Source organism: Hemiscyllium ocellatum, chromosome 25 (assembly GCF_020745735.1).
Source record: "Hemiscyllium ocellatum isolate sHemOce1 chromosome 25, sHemOce1.pat.X.cur, whole genome shotgun sequence".
NCBI lineage: Eukaryota > Metazoa > Chordata > Chondrichthyes > Orectolobiformes > Hemiscylliidae > Hemiscyllium > Hemiscyllium ocellatum.
The window spans coordinates 22290137-22307572 of NC_083425.1; the positions used below are offsets into that span (position 1 = coordinate 22290137).

Below are 17436 nucleotides of genomic sequence, written 5' to 3' on the forward strand. Positions count from 1 at the left end.
ACAGGCAAAAAACTGTAGTTCAACAATAGATGACCTTGAAGGAATATAACTCTTTAGGTTATGGGTTAGATACATTCCAAGAAAAGCAAAACATAGGGGGACTCAGAGCCTTGAATGAAAAGGTAGATAGATAATAGGACACAATAAAATGGGATATGTGTCAGTTGAATTTTTCAATTGTGATCCTTGTCAAAAATGAGGCAAAATAAAGAGGAAAACAAGTCTGGCAAAGAGAATGAGAGTAGAATGGCAAGGAACATAAAAGGGCACCCACAAATCTTCTACCAACACTTTAATAATAAGTGGATAGTAAGAATTGGGGTGAACCCTATAAGAGAGAAAATGGGTAATTATTGAGCCGTAGAGATGTACAGCTAGGAAACAGACCCTTCCATCCAACTCATCCATGCCAACCAAATATCCTAAATTAATCTTGTCTCATTTACCACCATTTGGCACATATCCCTCTAAACCCTTCCTATTCATATACCCATCCAGATGCTTTTTAAATGTGATTGTACCAGCCTCCTCCACTTCCTCTAGGAGTTTTTTTTTCCATAAAGTAGAGGTACCGATTAAGGCTTGAAAATTGAATGAGTACTTTATGTCAATCCTTACTAAGGAAGAGGATGCTTAAACAAAGTACTGATTGAAGTTGAGGTAATAGATTAGGTGAAACTTGATAGAGTGTACAGGAAAAGCTGTCGAGGCTTAGACAGAATAGGTTGGCTGGTCCAAATAGCTTGCATTGCTAAGAGGGTTGCTAAGGGATGTGGTCATGAAAATCTTCACAAGATATGGAAGAGGTGAAAGTGGCAGATGTGACACAATTGTGTAACTGCAGGCCAATCACTTTAACATCAATGGTAGGAAAGATTTAAGAACAATAACTGAGTTCAGTTAGGAGAGCCAGTGCAGATTTGTAAAAGGCAATTCTGATTGATTTTCCGATGAAACAGCAGAAGGTTGAGGGAAATGCAATATCTATTTTCTAAATTGATTTTAGGAAAGTGTTTATTATGTTGGTTGAAAGCATAATCTAAATAGTTCTCTCAATTGATGTGAAGTATTACCCAACTTAATTGATCTGTGGTAATGATAAATGTGGCTGAGTATTATGTCCTCACAGATGAGATATAAATGAGTTCTTGTAGTTATAATGCCCACAAATTGATAAAGATGGTTGTAGTAATAACTGTATTTTTTTCATCCTGTTCTGGAAAACTTTGATGTAGAGGGTTGGACTGTGACTGCAACAGTGTATAACAGAAGATAATGAATTGACAGCCCATCTTTTGTCTCCATGATTTCAACAGAAATAACATGAAGATGCAAAACAGGCTGTTAATTTCCATTGGTCATTTATACACTGCCACATAGTAAACACCTCAGCTAAGAACTCTGTTTTGTTTTCAGAATTGTATCCTTTGTTGACCTACTTTTGGGTTTGTGTTTTAATCAGGTGTCGGCATGGTGCACTGGGTAAATGTGTTCATTGTGTACCACTGGAGGTAAGTAGGAAGTCACAGTAGTATCAATCTGTTTGGCAATTAGGGTGCATTATTTTTTCTAGAATTTAAATTACTGTCCAAGAATTATTGTTGAAGACAATTTGTAAGGCTTTTGGCATCTCCATAGTGGTTACATGTAAGGACATTTTGACTGTATATAGTGCTCTAATTTATTACCCTGCAATGTTAATAATGGGCATGAAATCAACTTTCTGACCAGAACGTACACCAGCTGAGAGGTATGCACGATGATAATAATTGAGGCAACAATGATATTCATTTTTTTACAACAATGAGGGATATTCAGTCAATCAAATTTGTTGGACATCATTTTTAATTTAGTGAAACAATTGAAAAATTTCAAAATCAGATCTATTACCTCATGTAGTTCAACACACTATAGTAATTATTAAAATCAGTGATATAGGTTTGTGTATTTTGATAATATCATGGACCAGAATGCTTTAAAAAAAATTTTTTTCTGACTAATTCTTGAGTATTTGATTTGCATTTTGGTTCTCAAACGGTAGTTAAAACAATATACATATCTGATACATTATTTAAAAATACAGAGCATGTTTTCTATCAGTACCAATATGGAGTACTTGGAAAAAGACATCTGTAGTACAGCACATTAATCAACCTGAAATGTTGTAGTTGTATTATGGCACAGAACTTGAGTTTAATTGAAAAAAGGCAATTTTGTTAAAGCTTTTCATCTTGCACTCATTGAGACAGTTTGTAAGAATTATCAATGTAAAGGGAGAACAACACTTTACACTGAGAAGAGAGTGCTTATTGGTTTGTGTGGATTCTCATTGATAGAGGCATTTCCATTTGGTATGTATTAGTTAAATGATAGTCTTACAGCACAGAAACAGACCCTCCAGTCCAACTCGTCCATGCCAACCTGGGTTCCCAAACTAAATTAATCCCATTTGGTCCATATGTCTCTAAACCTTTCCTATTCATGTACCTGTCCAAATGTCTTTTAAATGTTTAACTGTACCTTCCTCTACCACTTCCTCTGGCAGTTCATTCCATATATGAATCACCCTCTGTGTGAAAATGTTGCATCTCAAGGTCCCTTATAAATCTTTCCCCACTGATCTTCAACCTATTCTCTCTTGTTTTGAACTCCCCTTCCAGAGGGAAAAGACCTTTGCTATTCACCTTTTCTATGCCTCTCATGATTTTATAAACCTCTATAATGTCACTTCTCAACCTCCTATAGTCCAGGGGAAAAAAGTCCCAGCCCCTCCATGTAACTCAAACCCTCCAGTCCTGGTGATGTCCTTGTTAATCTTTTCTGCACCCTTTCCAATTTAATAATATCCTTCCTGCAGCAGGGCAACCAGAACTGCACACAATACTCTAAAAGTGTGTTGTGTGACTAATGAAAGCAAGAGTGCCAAACACTGCCTTCACTACCCTGTGACGTCTCTTTCAAGGAACTGTGCCACAACCGATCAGCTTTCCTTGCTTATACAGAATAAAATGTTGTTTTCCCTTTACATTGATGGTTCATGCAGATTGTGTGTTGCTGGAAAAGCACAGCAGGTCAGGCAGCATCCAAGGAGCAGGAGAGTCGACGTTTCGGGCCTGAGCCCCTTTTCAGGAATGAAGAAGGACTCAGGCTCAGAAACGTCGACTCTCCTGCTCCTTGGATGTTGCCTGACCTGCTGTGCTTTTCCAGCAACACACTTTCAGCTCTGATCTGCAGTCCTTGCTTTCTCATGCAGATTGTCCCAGTCAGTATAAGATGAAAAGCTTTTTCAGCAATACTAAGTATGATATTTCAGATCCTGATTTTTATCAATTCATCAAAATCAAATCGTAAACTTATGCATCATTCTTTGTCATTTACAATAAAATGTTCAGTATTTCCTGTTTGTTTTTGCGGGAAAGATAATTACTTGGTAATTATTTATCCTGTCCACATTGCAAATCACTTGGATTGATTTGTATTGAAACAAATGAGGACAATATAATAAAGAAAATAAAAACAATCTGGGAGGTTTTAAATACATTTATTGTGTGAACTAAAGAGATAATTGAGTCGTTTTGTGGAGTAGAAGGGAAGAATAAAAGGAAAAATTAACTTGTTTGGGGGGGAGATAAAAAATTGGTACATATAAACAATTTCTGTGTTTGTGTTTCAGGTTTCCAGCATCTTCAGTTCTTTACTTTATTTATTCCAATATTAATTTGTTCATTTGAGATTTTTAACTGATAAGGCAACAGGAGACAGTTGGTGTAGTATCACAAGAAGTTTTACTTGAATTCTACATAATACTTATGAAAGCAAGCCAGCAATATAACAAGCATACTATGACTCTTGCATGCTGGTTCAGTTTAGGGTGTTGTGTTTACACAGTCTCTGGTCTCTTTCCACAACCTTAAGGATCTTGTGCTTTCATTTGGACAGTGGGATAATTTCACTTTCAAACTTGTCACTGTTTTGAAGCCACAACTCTCAGCATGATCAATTATATCATTGTATTCTAATTTGCTTAGGTACAGCAAGATTTATTGATAATTGGTTTAAGGGACACATGATCAGTTTCCAATTGGTTGTTAAGAGTGATAGATGTTGATTGACTGGTACCTTATGTTGTCATTATCTGTGAGCCTACCTTCCATATTAGCTTTGCTGTTATTGCTTTATATGGCTTTTCATTAAGATAAAAGGATAGTTTAATATTCTCCTTACCTCTCCCGTTTTTAAAACAAATAGGTATACTGTCAGGACCAAGTGGCTGATATTTTTAAGCTCATTGTCTCAATTTTTATTTAAATAGTGAAATTTCCATTAAATCTGGCTCTTATCCTTGACTATTTGTTTTTTCTTAGAAGGCACTTTATGATTTTGCTTTTCTTTTTGATATTTGAATGCCTGAAAAGAGTTTTTATTTCCTTATTTCCTTTTTTGAGGTAAAGATATATTGTAAAAAGTTGTTTATAATGGTAACTATGTAAAATAATACAGAAGATCGCAAGTACTGATTTAAACAAGATTTAGAGGTGTCGGTGTTGGACTGGGGTGTAGAAAGTTCAAAAGCACACAACATCAGATTATAGTCCAACAGGTTTATTTGGAAACACTATCTTTCGGAGCGCTGCTCCTTCTTCAGGTGGTTGTGGAGTATAAGATCGTAAGACACAGAATTTATAGCAAAAGTTTACTGTGTGATGTAACTGAAATAATGTATTGAAAAATATCTGGATTGTTTGTTAAGTCTCTCATCTTTTAGAATGACCATGTTGATTTCAGTTCTTTCATGCGTAAATCGCAAAACGTCTTTAAAAAGTTACATTCTGAAGTGAACTTTAAAAATTGGTGTCATGTCAGCCCAAATAATGCATTTAAGGTGAGAGTTGTTCTGTGTGAGACTGTCTGTGCCTCAAGGGTCAGACTGATTCTAATCTAAAAAACGGATTTACGGAATCTTACATGGATTCATGCAGTTTTTGAGCAAAGTAAAATGTAATTCTGCAAGTACAAATTCCCCCCACGAACCTGTATGTGTAGGTGTGCATGTCGGGGGTGGGGGAGGGGTGGTGGTGGTGGTGTTGGGGGAGTTATGAGTGTCTGTGAGAGTGTGAAGGGGTATAAATCTGTGAGACGGTGTGTGTCTATGGTGTGAGCATGAGAGAGAGCGTCTGCACGAGTGTATGGGTCTGTAGGAGTTTGTGTGTGCGTGTGTGTCTGTCTATGTGTGTGTATAGTGCAGTGAGGTCACCTGTAGTGTGACATGAACCCAAGATCCCAATTTAGGCCATCCCCATGGGTGTCAAACTTGGCTATCTGCCTCTGCTCGGTCACTTTTTGATGTTGCCTGTCCTGAAGTCCACCTTGGCGGGCAAGGATGCCCTGAGACATGATACATTGGCGAGACCAAGCATAGGCTATGATAATGGATGAATGGACACTGCACAACAGTCAACAGACAGGAGTGTTCCCTCCCAATCGGAGAACACTTCAGTGGTCTGAGACATTCAGCTTCGGACCTTTGGGTGAGCAGAGGCTGATAGTCAAATTCGGTAGCCATGGGGATGGCCTCAACCAAGACCTTTGGTTCATGTCACACTACAGGTGACCTCATTGCACTATACACACACTGACAGATGTTCGCGCACACAGACGTATAAGTTTGTGGGGTGAATCTATACTTGCAGAATTACATTTTTACTTTGCTCAAAAACTGCATGAATCCATGTAAGATTCTGTAAATCCGTTTTTTAGATTAGAATCAGTTTGACCATTGTGGCACAGGCAGTCCCGCACAGAACAACTCTCACCTTAAATGGTGACAAATCTGGGCCGACATGACACCAATTGTTAAAGTTCACTTGAGAATGTAACTTTAAAAAAGGTTTGCAATTTACATATGAAAAAACTGAAACCAACATGGTCATTCTAAAAGATGAGAGACTTAACAAACAATCCAGATATTTTTCAATATATTATTTCAGTTATATCATATTGTAAACTTTTGCTATAAATTCTGTGTCTTACAATCTTATACTCCACAACCACCTGATGCTCCGAAAGCTAGTGTTTCCAAAAAAGCCTATTGGACTATAACCTGGTGTTGTGTGCTTTTTTAATTTAAACAAATTATTATGCAGAGTATGTAAAGAGTGAAATATTGAATTATTCTTTATTCAGTCAATACATAGTCTTGAGTGTTGAAAATCTAAAGCTTTTTGTAATTACAAACTTAAACATACATTGCTCCAAAGTTAACTGTAAGGCAAAGGTTACCTTTCGTAAAAGGATTTATCATGTATAATTTCTTCGCTTCTCAAACAATTTAAAATAAACTCAGTATGGAGCTGTGACAATATTTTTTATGTCAGGAGCTCCCTTCTGCCATTTTGATTGCTGATAAAGGGCTGATGAGCTGAGAGGATGTGTTCTCTTTCAGCTTTGAAGTTTGCATAATTCACCATCATAAAATAGGAATGAACTAATTAAAGGCACTTTGACCTTGTTCTTTGCCCCCAAAACATTCATGTATTGTCATCCATCAGTTCTTTGGTGCATTTTTTGTCAAGCGAGGCTGAGCAGAGTCACATGATGTTAAAGTGCTTAAAATCTACATCATTGTTATTCTGTTCAAATGTAATTGTAGTATTCAAATAACCAATGAATCTATTTCGCCAATATGACTAAACTACATTAAATTAATAATGAAATGTTAATTTTCCTACTACTCCTACAGTTTTCAGTTCAGATTTTCAGCATCCATGAAATTTTGCTTTTAATTGTACATCTCACACACTTTCCCATAAATACCAAAGGCAGTAGTTAAAATACTCTGTCTCACTGCATGTGGTCCTATTTGCATTAAGCACATTTCAATAGATGTTTAATGGTATTTGTAAATAATTTGCTGACTTGTTCTGCACGCAAATAATAGTTCTCGTTTTGGTATAAATACTTTATATTCATTGGTGTTTATGACCTGTGATTTCTATTATTTAGCCTTTTGATGAGGATTATCTTAATCATTTGGACCCACCTGTTAAACACATGTCATTCCATGCATACATCCGAAAACTGACTGGTGGTGCTGATAAGTAAGTATTTTCTGGGGGGGATAAAAAGAGTTCCTTGGGTTCCCTGTTACAATTATTTTGTAAACACGGTTCTACTCTAGTCTCATTCATTTTTTATTTCCAGGTGTGTTGGTTCAACTGCCTTAGAATCATGAAATAATGGCATAAACTAGATGAAGTTCTCTAATAGATTATGAAAACTGGAAAAAAAGAAACCTTTCTCCAGAATATCATGTTGTGGAATACGTCCATTTAACATGTCCCAGTCCTGATTATTGACATAGTTTGGAATTTTCTTGCTAACCTGATGATTTATGTCCATTAGATGCAATCAATAACCCACGTAAACTAATGCCAGACATCTCCATCATACCTTAAAAAGTATATTCAGGTCCTTTATTATTCCATCTTGCCTTGTTTGCTCGCTGTTCTGCTCTAAAGACAGCTAGTCACAGCATTTGTGTATGAAAGTCAAATTGCTGAAATTTGGCTCCAAAACCAATTCCTCTTGGAAATAGCATAGTTTTTCTGCCAATAGATTGAAGATGACTACTTGGTAACTGCTTTAAATACCAGCACTCTCATAGCTTGATCATTACTGTTTGACTTCGAGTTGAAACCATTTAGTCCAACTTACTATATTTTTGAAGTATTGCTGAAGTGAGCACATTCATATGTTGGGTTTTCATGCCATTAGTCAATTTATCACAATTACATTTCTACTGTTCAGTGACTGAAAGATGACTCTCACTGAAATAGTGAACACTTAAATTGCTTTCAAAGGTTAACATTAGGCAAAAATGCATGTTTAGATGTTTAAAGAGTTGTTGAGCGGTCGAGAGATTGTAAGTCATCATTCATTCTCTTTGGCAATGTCTCTGATTATCAGAGTCGATGGCAACCAATCAGCGCACACTTCTCATATGATGTAAAATGCTGTTTTCACAAAACATACAATAAAGGGCATTGTCCTGATGAGTCAAGAGCACAGAAGTTTCATTGGATTTGCCCAATCTTGTTGGAACGTTGGAAGATTCAAATGTGATTGTATTTCTGCTCACAGGGGCAAGTTTGTTGCTTTGGAGAATATTAGTTGCAAAATCAAATCTGGGTGTGAAGGGCATCCTCCATGGCCTGATGGAATTTGTACAAAGTGCCAACCAAGTGCTATAACCCTTAACAGACAGGTAAGTATGAATTAATTGTCACTGCATGAATTCACAACCTAATTCTGTAGAGTATTGGCTATTACAGAGAAGGATGTAAAGTACATTTAAAGGCAATTTAATCCATTGTTAAATAATTTAAGCATAGAATCGATGATCTGTTAAAAGTTAACATAAAATGACACCCAAAAAGATTGGAACAATTCTGTCTGATTTGAAGCAGAGACCAATTTATTATATTGTCCTATCAGTATGGCCTTGACCCATTCTGTTTTTGTAATCTTCTTTGCCAACTCTTGAAAATCTGTGTTCCTCTGACACTAGCCTCTTGTCCGTTAATGGCTGTGCCTTCAGTTGCCTTGACCCCAAGTTCTGGAATTCCCTCTCGCATCTCTCTCTCTTTCACATTTTCTTTAAGATGTTGAGTAGCATCTACCTACATCGAATCTTCAGTGTTTTAGATAAAATACAGGCAAGTTTTCTGAATTTCTTTTCATAAAACAATCCCTCCTTCCCAGGGACTAGTCTAGTGAATTTTCATAGCATTCCCTTTGTGGCAAGTATATCTTTCCTTTGTAAAGAGACACAAATTATACACATACCCTGGATGCAATCTCATCAAGGTTGTTGACAGTCGCTGCAAGATTTCCATACTGTAGTCCCCTTGTGTTGAAGGCCAACATTTCGTTCGTACTTTTTTCCTTCTTTATCTAATATCTCATTATGTGACTCTGTTGGATATAAACGAATACTACTGTGAAGCACTATGTAACGTCGTATAATTATAACTACTTTTATACACTAAAGGTGCTATATAAATACAAGTGTCAAGGTGCTTAATAGGAGTGTTATTGAACAAAGTTTAAAATTGAGGTGGATGTTAGGACAACAGTCTGGAAGATTGTTTAAATGGGTAGTTTTAACAGCGTCTTAACACAGCTGCCCCTCTTTTAAGGGAAGAAATTGTAGAGATTAGTGTCCAACACTAAAAGCAGAGTTACCAATGATTGAGTAATTAAATCGAAATTCACAAGCAGCCTAAACTGGAGACATGTCAGGGTGAGGCCTTTTTGTTTTAAACACTCAGTGATTAGCATTCTAAAATTTTAAGTATTGTCAGACCAGGAGCTAGGATTGCTAGTGAATGGGGTTAAGTGACAGTCAAGGTACAAGTCACATGTCTGGAGAAGCTCAGGTGTATGGAGGATACAAGCTGGGAAATGTGCCAGGAGAACATTGAAATTGTTAAATGTGAAGGTAACAAAGGTATGGATGCGATTTTCAACAATACATGAGCTGAACTGATGCATTGAGGTGATGTTATTATGTTAGAGTCATATGTTTTTGAAAAGATGTTTTTCAGCCCAGATAAATCAGTTATAATTGGTCCATGGTTTGTTGCTTTGTTGTTTTATGGAAGTAGAGAGACCGGTTATATAGTGGTCGGTGAGCACTGGTTATCATGGACCAATAATTGACTACTGTGTTCAGAAAGATTTTTTCCTTGGATAAATCACATTGAAACAATAAGTCATTCTAAAGCTAATGAAATCTCGCTTGCATCTGGCCTGCCCTCATCTGCAATTGACCAATTTCTGTAGTTGAACTTCCACTGAGATTGCTGGACCATAACAGAACAGCGATTCTTCACATATGGTTGTTATTCCAGTGTTATCAAACTGTTTACAGGGTGAGGACGTGCACTTTGTATTAAAATCAATCTGATTAAAGATACTGTATACTTAAACCTCGGCATCCTGGTTCAGAAGTGGGGGTCACTACCACTGTACACAGGATCTTTCAGGGTAGGGAAGTGGGCATGTGGTGCAGATGCATCCCAGATGAGTACAATTGTGTCCTTAACTCCATCCAATTACACTCAGTTTCTCTTCACTACCTTATAGCCCAGTGTTGCTTTATGCACTGCTGCCCTGATGAAGATGAGCTGGTAAAACCTGTTAAAACAGCGTGTGGCCATACAGGTGTAGGTTATTCAGCTTCTGAAATCTGTTACTATTCCTTCAGATCTGGGCCAGCTTTACCATGTCTCCTTTGTTCCATATTCTGTGATATTCACATCCCACTTTCTTTTTGTGGGAGTGAGTTCCAAGTTTTCATTATCCCTGACATGAAAGTATTCCAGTCACAGAATAGCAGAATTGTTACTGCACAGAAGATGACCATTTGGCCTATTATACTTACACATGCTTTTCAAACAAGCATAGATAGCTAGTGCCAATCTCCTCCTCCTCCTCCCCCCCCCCCCCCCCCCCCCCCCCCCCACCCCATATCCTTGCACACTATTTCTGTCCAAATAATCATCCAAAAGCCTCTTGAATGCCTCATTTGCACCTGCACCCATTACACTTCCAGGCAGTATATCCCATGTCCTAATTCCATTTCATTGTGTGAAAGTGTTGTTTCTCACATCACCCTAGTTTCTTTTGCACATCATTTGAAATCTACGTTCATCTCTTTCTTTTTCCCATTACGAGAGGGAGCAGCTTCCACCTATCTACTCTATCCAGCCTGCTCATAATTTTGAAAATCTGTATGCAATTTCTTTTCAACTTTCTCTCAAAGAGCACAGTCCCAACTTCTCCAAACTATCCTCATAGCCAAAGTTTCTCATTTCTGACGAGTTCTTGTAAATCGCTTCTGTGCACTCCAAATGTGTTTACATCCTTTTTATAATCTACCATCCACAACTGGACACAGTATGCCAGCTGAAGTCTTAAAAAAAGAGCCGACTACAAACTCAACATCACCTCCTTTCTTTTGTATTCCATGCTCCTGTTAATACAGCTGAGGACACTGTATGCTTTAACTACTTTGTCTACTTGTCCGGCCACTTTCAATGATCTGTGCACATATATACTCGAGTTTCTATGCTCCTTCATTCCCTTTTTAGAATCTCCTTATCTTTCAATTTTCTTCCAACCAAAGTACACCACCTCAGATCTCTCTGCATTGAGCCTCATCAGCCACCTATCCAGCCAGTCCACCAAATTGTCAGTGCACTTTAGGAGTTCCACTCTGTCCTCATTGTTTACAATTTTTCCAAGTTTCATGTCATCTGCAAACTTTGAAATTTTCCCCTGCACACAAAGATCCAGATCATTAATGTATAACACAAAAAGCAAGGGTCCAAAAACTGTCCCTGAGGAACTCCAGTACACATATCCATTAACCATTACTTTCTATTATCATTTAAGCCAGTTTTTTATCCACATTATTATTGTCCATTTTTCTACCATGACCTATAACTTTCCTTTCAGGTTTGTTGGTGTGGACCTGTATCAGACACCTTCTGGAAATCCACATATGCCACAACAACTCTTTTATCTTCTTCAGTCTTTTCTGTTACCTGTTCAAAACAGCTCCAGCAACAATGCAATGCAATCAAGACCAGCAACACATTATTCCATTCCTTCACATTACTGGATCAAAAATATCGAGCTCCTTTCCTAACAGCACTATGATGACCCTCACAATATGCACTCCAGTGGTCCAGGAAAATGGCTCAGCATCACTTTCTAAAGACTAGTTAAGGATGGACAACCGGTGCTGGAATTGCTAGTGATGCTAACATCCCATGAATGAATATGGAAAATAAAAACTCAGTTTGATGCTAATCTTAAAATTGTACCTTCCTCTAACCAGTGAGAATAGTTTCTGTAGCCACCCTTGTGAATCTTTTTTGTTCGTTTTAAATATCTCCCTTGGAACACTTCTCATTCTTTAATGCTTGGACATTGATTCCAATTTTATGCTGTTCATTTGTATTGATAACTCAAAACCTAAAGCATTATTCTCAAAACAATTAGGATTATCAGCAGGAGCTTTATATTGATTTCTTTCTTTAGGGGTGTGGTAATTAAAAGAACTTGAAGATTAAATAACAAATTATGGCTGTATTTGTGGAGCATGTTTGTGCTGTTTAAATATTTATCAAATTCTGTATGTTGACTGTCTCCTTTTATATTTAGAAAATTGTTTCCAAGATCTCTTCCATAGTTATTATCTTTTGAACAGAAATACAGGCATGTGGACAACATAATGTTCGAGAACCACACGATAGCAGATCGTTTCCTCAACTTTTGGCGTCAAACAGGAAACCAGCGCCTTGGGTTCCTTTATGGTCGCTACACCGAGCACACGGACATTCCTTTAGGTATTCGAGCAGAGGTTGCTGCCATCTATGAACCTCCACAGGTCAGATTTCCTTTTCCAGTTTTTTCATGGATGTGACATAGTAAATTATGAGGACTCTTTCTATTCTTTGTTTATTTATATATTCAACAAAGTTTTGCATTTTTACAGTATGTATAGAATGAGTTAAGTGATGTTTACAGAAGCAAGAGAAGAAATGTTAGCACTGCTTCCTAAAAATGAAAAGATCTGAGAGAAATGTCTTGTGTTGCTTGGGAAAGTTCCGCAGCCATGAGAATAAATTTGCTTTGCCAGGCTGAATATGACACAGATTATGGCAGATGTTTTACACAGACTAAATTTATGCTACCTGCTTCCTATTTAACACAAAAGAGACTTAACATAAGGTCCTGGGACCCTTAAAGGAAGAGAGTGGAACAAATGTGGAAAAAGAAATATTTTCTAATCCAAATAAGTATTAAACTCAAATGTATGACATATACATTAAATGCCAAAAATAACTACTTCATGCAAAGGGTAAATATACCTGGATTTTTGTGATGAAGTTAAAGTCAAATTACTTAATGTTTGTCCTCTGGATATCAACCTACCAAAGAAGGGTAGTTGGTATTGAATACACTTCTTTCCAGTTGCACAATAAGAGCAGTTTGGATCCACCAGATGGCCCTATATTGTCTCTTCTCTAAAGAGAAGAATACCAGTTTTTGTGAGTTGACTTGATTACTCTAGCAATAAATATACTGCTCATTTATGATACAATATAAATAAATATTATATTTGTTGCCATGCTAGTTTGAATGTTCAGAATTCATTGATTGGAATGCACATCTTTTCAGAAATGCTGTAGCGTTGCTGCATTTTGTATTGAATTGCTTCAATATCTTATTAATTTTTCAATGCACACATAGCATGCTATTTCTAACCAGATATTGTGGAAAGAGTTTTTATTTTATAATTCATTAACGATATGTGGACACTGCAAGTTGGCCAGAATTTATTGAACTTGAAACAACTGAGTGACTGGATAGGCCAATTCCATGGCAGTAAAAAGTTAATCAGTGTTGTGGATTTGAAGGAGTGCATAGACCAGAGAATATGGCAACAGATTTGTCCCCAGAGGACGTTGCTGAAACAGATGAATTTTTTAGTGACCGTCTGGTAGTTTCATGGCCACCGTTACTGAAACCAGCTTTTTATTGCAAATGTATTTAAATACATAAATTAAAGTTCTCTCTGATTGGTTAGTCCAGTCATGTAAGCACTTTGCTATCAAACCATGATTATTATTTTCCCATTCCGGTCTAAGCAATGCATCATAAGTGAACACTTCTCCATCTGCTGACCATTGTTTCTATCCTTAAAGATAGAGCAAAGACCCACATTTCTTGTTACATGTGCATTCAGAAGGTGCTCACTAGTCCAAAGATTGTGATGACAACATTAAACCTGCATTTGGTAACCTAACTGGAATCCTACAGCAGCCTAATGTGGCAGGAGTAAATCATATATCTTTGAACAGTTACACTGTCAACTGCCAACAAGCAAGATGGAATCCATTAATTAATGAATGCAGCATCATTAATTTAAGAGATGAATAACACTTGGTTCATAAAGGTTGGTAGTAACCAATCCACCTCTTTGAATGAAAAATCTGTTTCGAGGTAAACTTGGATATTTCTTTGCATTAACGTAAGTGGAAATAGTTACTTATGTCAATAGGCAATTTGCCCTCTCCTGCTCCCAGAACAGAGATTAGTAAGCTTTGAGAATGTCATGTATTGGAAGTATGTTTCTCTATTTGTTTTCTCTAATCTTCACGATCCATCAGTGGTGTGAATAGAAAGGATGAAATTAATTCTGTGACCAGTTTTGAGCTGTTGAATTGTCCTTGCTACTACTCACTTCCTCAATTTCCACTTTGCTGTTTGGTTGGGGGGAGTTGTGGTGGGGAGTTAGCTCAAGTTGACTGGATGGCTGGTTTGTGATGCGAAGTGTTGCCAATATATTCAGTTTCTGCACTAATTAAAGTTACCACGATGGTCTGTCCTTTTTCTCCCTCTCACCACCCCCCCCCACCCCCAGGACTGGCTACCCACCCACCAGCCAAAAACAAAAATTGATCTGAGGCACGGTGAGCCTCATATTAAACTACCTGCATTCACCTCTCTCTAATATGAGAGTGGCTGTACGGTCTACTAAGACTTTGGAGACTACCTTTTACCTTAGATTTAATTGAATTCTGATCAGAATAGGTTATTTCTAACTGACAGTTGTCATTCTTTGTATAAAGCTCATATATCTTCCCAAAAATATTGACATTGAGAGCTCGCAACATTAAGTTTTAGTTAATCCAGCAGTGTGTCTCGAGAAATAGGTGATCTGCCACCCTTAAAACATCACTGTGTAAGAACGCATAGTTGCTTATCTTTGAGTGTAGCTTGCTTTTTTGATTGACTGCTCTTTGTCTAGGTTGGTACAGCAAACAGCTTAGAATTCTTGGAAGACCCAAAAGCTGAAGTTGTAGATGAAATTGCTGCTAAACTTGGATTAAGAAAGGTGAGTGAAAGGGCACTGGTAAGACTTAGTACTACTGGATGGCGACTTTGGCGTCTGCATATTAATTTGCATCGTTACATTCAGAAATTGGAATGTTGCCTTCCAAATTGCAACAAAACGTTTGGAGGGCAGTGGCATCAGTTCTTTCTTGAGGTTCGGCATTCAAACACTTGAAGGTGTGAAATTGTGTATTGACCCACGAGATACCTCGCATGTTTGCCAAAAGAGATTAGGTTTGTCCATTCAAGAATAAGTGAACTTTTAATGTCATACCAAGTTTTTAATTATTACAAAATAATCTGTCATTCTTTGGTTATCTTTTTTAAGATCATACACATTTTGAAGTTTATGCCCGACATTAAAAAGATCTCTCTTCCATTAGTTGGAGCTTGCATTGTTTTTCTGTTATAGTAATAATAAGCAGATGTGGAAAGTTGCTTTACAGTAAATGGAGTAATTGTTTCCAGCAGCTATGGCAGGACAATGTGAGATCTCAGTGCGTGAAAAGTTTATTTAACTTGCAGCCCTGATAAGTAGAAAAAGGAAGATCTTAAATTCAGTGGCAACTGAATTCTTGACTTGTTAAGTAGAAGCCACTTCTGGATAATAACCATCCAAAGTAAATTTGGGTCTTTACATGAAATTATACAAGAAACTTTTCCAAACTCTTTATGGAAAAATAGCAGTCATTTTCCAGATTGCACTGCTTTGAAGTATTAAAATGGAAAATTCAAATTTTTTTTATTGACAAAATCTTAATATGGCAAAACTAAGCTTGTGCAAGCAAAGCTAAGTAGTAAATAAGCAAATAAAAATTCAGCACAAACAATGCTTTCTTGACTAGGAGTTGAACTTCCTTTGAATTTGTCGCTGCAAAATTCTACAGCTCTCTTTTGGCTTTTTTGGTAGCAGAATGTACATTTCTCCAAAACTATTCCATGTTTCAGCAGAAGGTGCAGCTGCAACTCTAATATATTTCATTACTGAATACTTTACCAAGTGTTACTTTACTTTAAATTTAACAACAGTTATCAAAAATGTTCAAACTTTGGTACTTCAATAAAAGAACTATTTCGGTCAGATCGGAAATTATAAGTAAAAGATCATATTTAGATGTGCTAACTCAGTTAAATATTGGTGCTGTAAGCCTACTGTCAGGGCCAGATTTTCCATACCCATTTGCACTCACCCTATCAGTTTTGCAATGTTTTTAAATGTATTTGTTGGCCACACACACAATAGCAGTGAGAGGAAGTATGTAAGTCAGTTAATATGTCCTCTGCTTCTGACTGAAAGTTAAATGGAAATTCACTGACATGTGGTGGAAAGGTTAAAACACACATCCCTAATAATTTAGGCTGTGTTTGACTTGTTACATTATCGTTTTCAGGTTGGTTGGATATTCACAGATCTATTATCAGAGGACACAAGAAAAGGCACTGTCAAATTTATCAGGAATAAGGTAAGAATTTTTTCATTGAAAATTGATCACTCCAATGCATACTGTATTTTTATGTTTTTTAAAAACTAAGCTACACTTCAAGTGTGTTTGTTGATCTGACAGAGAACAGGGCTATCCACCTATTCAATTTTCACAGCTTCCAATTTTAATATTAACTTTAGCTGTTACGCTTTTCTCCATAACATGTATTTAATTTAAAATTATTTAAAACCTGATTTTTTTTATTGTTCCTGCTAATTTAAAGAAATCTATCATTCAATAAAACTGAAAGAAACATGCAATTCAAATTCTGTATGCAGTTTTTCTGTTTAATACATTGACCTTTTTAAATAGGCCCCTTATTATTACTTTGTTTTTGTGCTTTTTTTTTCATATCCACTTTGTTTTCTCCTTCCACCTTCTTTATCTATCCCCTCTGAGCTATGGAGCATTCACACATCATGGTTCATAGTGTAAAGCTAAAACATACTGGATTTAAATTTGGAAGGTAAAAGAAAATTTCTATTCACTCTGACGTGAAATGGAAAGTATAACTTCTTGCTGTACTTGTGCCAGTATGATGTTGGGCCTGAATTTCTATCCAGACTGCATTTATATGATAACTGCAGCTCTGGTATAAAATGAAACTGCTTCTTAATGGTGCTAGAACAATTGAATAAACATATGTTTAGGGCAGAAGAATCTATTTTAACTTCTCTGGTCCATTCAGGATCCATTGTTGATGAGGCTTAATGTTATAAGGCCATACAAAGTTATGGTTTTTAGTTTTCAGGTAATTAACTGGTATGCAGTTTCGTTGACTGAGGTAGTAGGAATAGGTACTGGATTTGCTACTTTATTGTTGCGCAATAAACCTGCCTGGTGTTGTGATTTTTAACTTCCCAAATTGAGAATGTTTTCCTTCAGGATTATTCAAAATAAGCTCTTCAGACAAATGAGTTGTGTTTGTAGCAGATTGAACTGGTAACAGAACGGAAAGATGCTTTTAAAACTATGCCTTTTG

General features: G+C 36.7%; 1 protein-coding gene across 2 annotated transcripts in view; it reads left to right on the forward strand.

Annotated features, from left to right (window-relative positions):
- The window catches only part of nploc4 (NPL4 homolog, ubiquitin recognition factor), a 68174-nt gene that overhangs the window by 23167 nt on the left and 27571 nt on the right, over positions 1-17436 (forward strand). For both annotated transcript variants that reach the window (XM_060844912.1, XM_060844913.1), the window contains 6 exons: positions 1463-1511; positions 7003-7097; positions 8140-8263; positions 12278-12457; positions 14885-14971; positions 16362-16433. In XM_060844912.1, coding sequence (XP_060700895.1) covers positions 1463-1511; positions 7003-7097; positions 8140-8263; positions 12278-12457; positions 14885-14971; positions 16362-16433 — 607 coding nt within the window. The remainder of the gene's footprint in view (positions 1-1462; positions 1512-7002; positions 7098-8139; positions 8264-12277; positions 12458-14884; positions 14972-16361; positions 16434-17436) is intronic.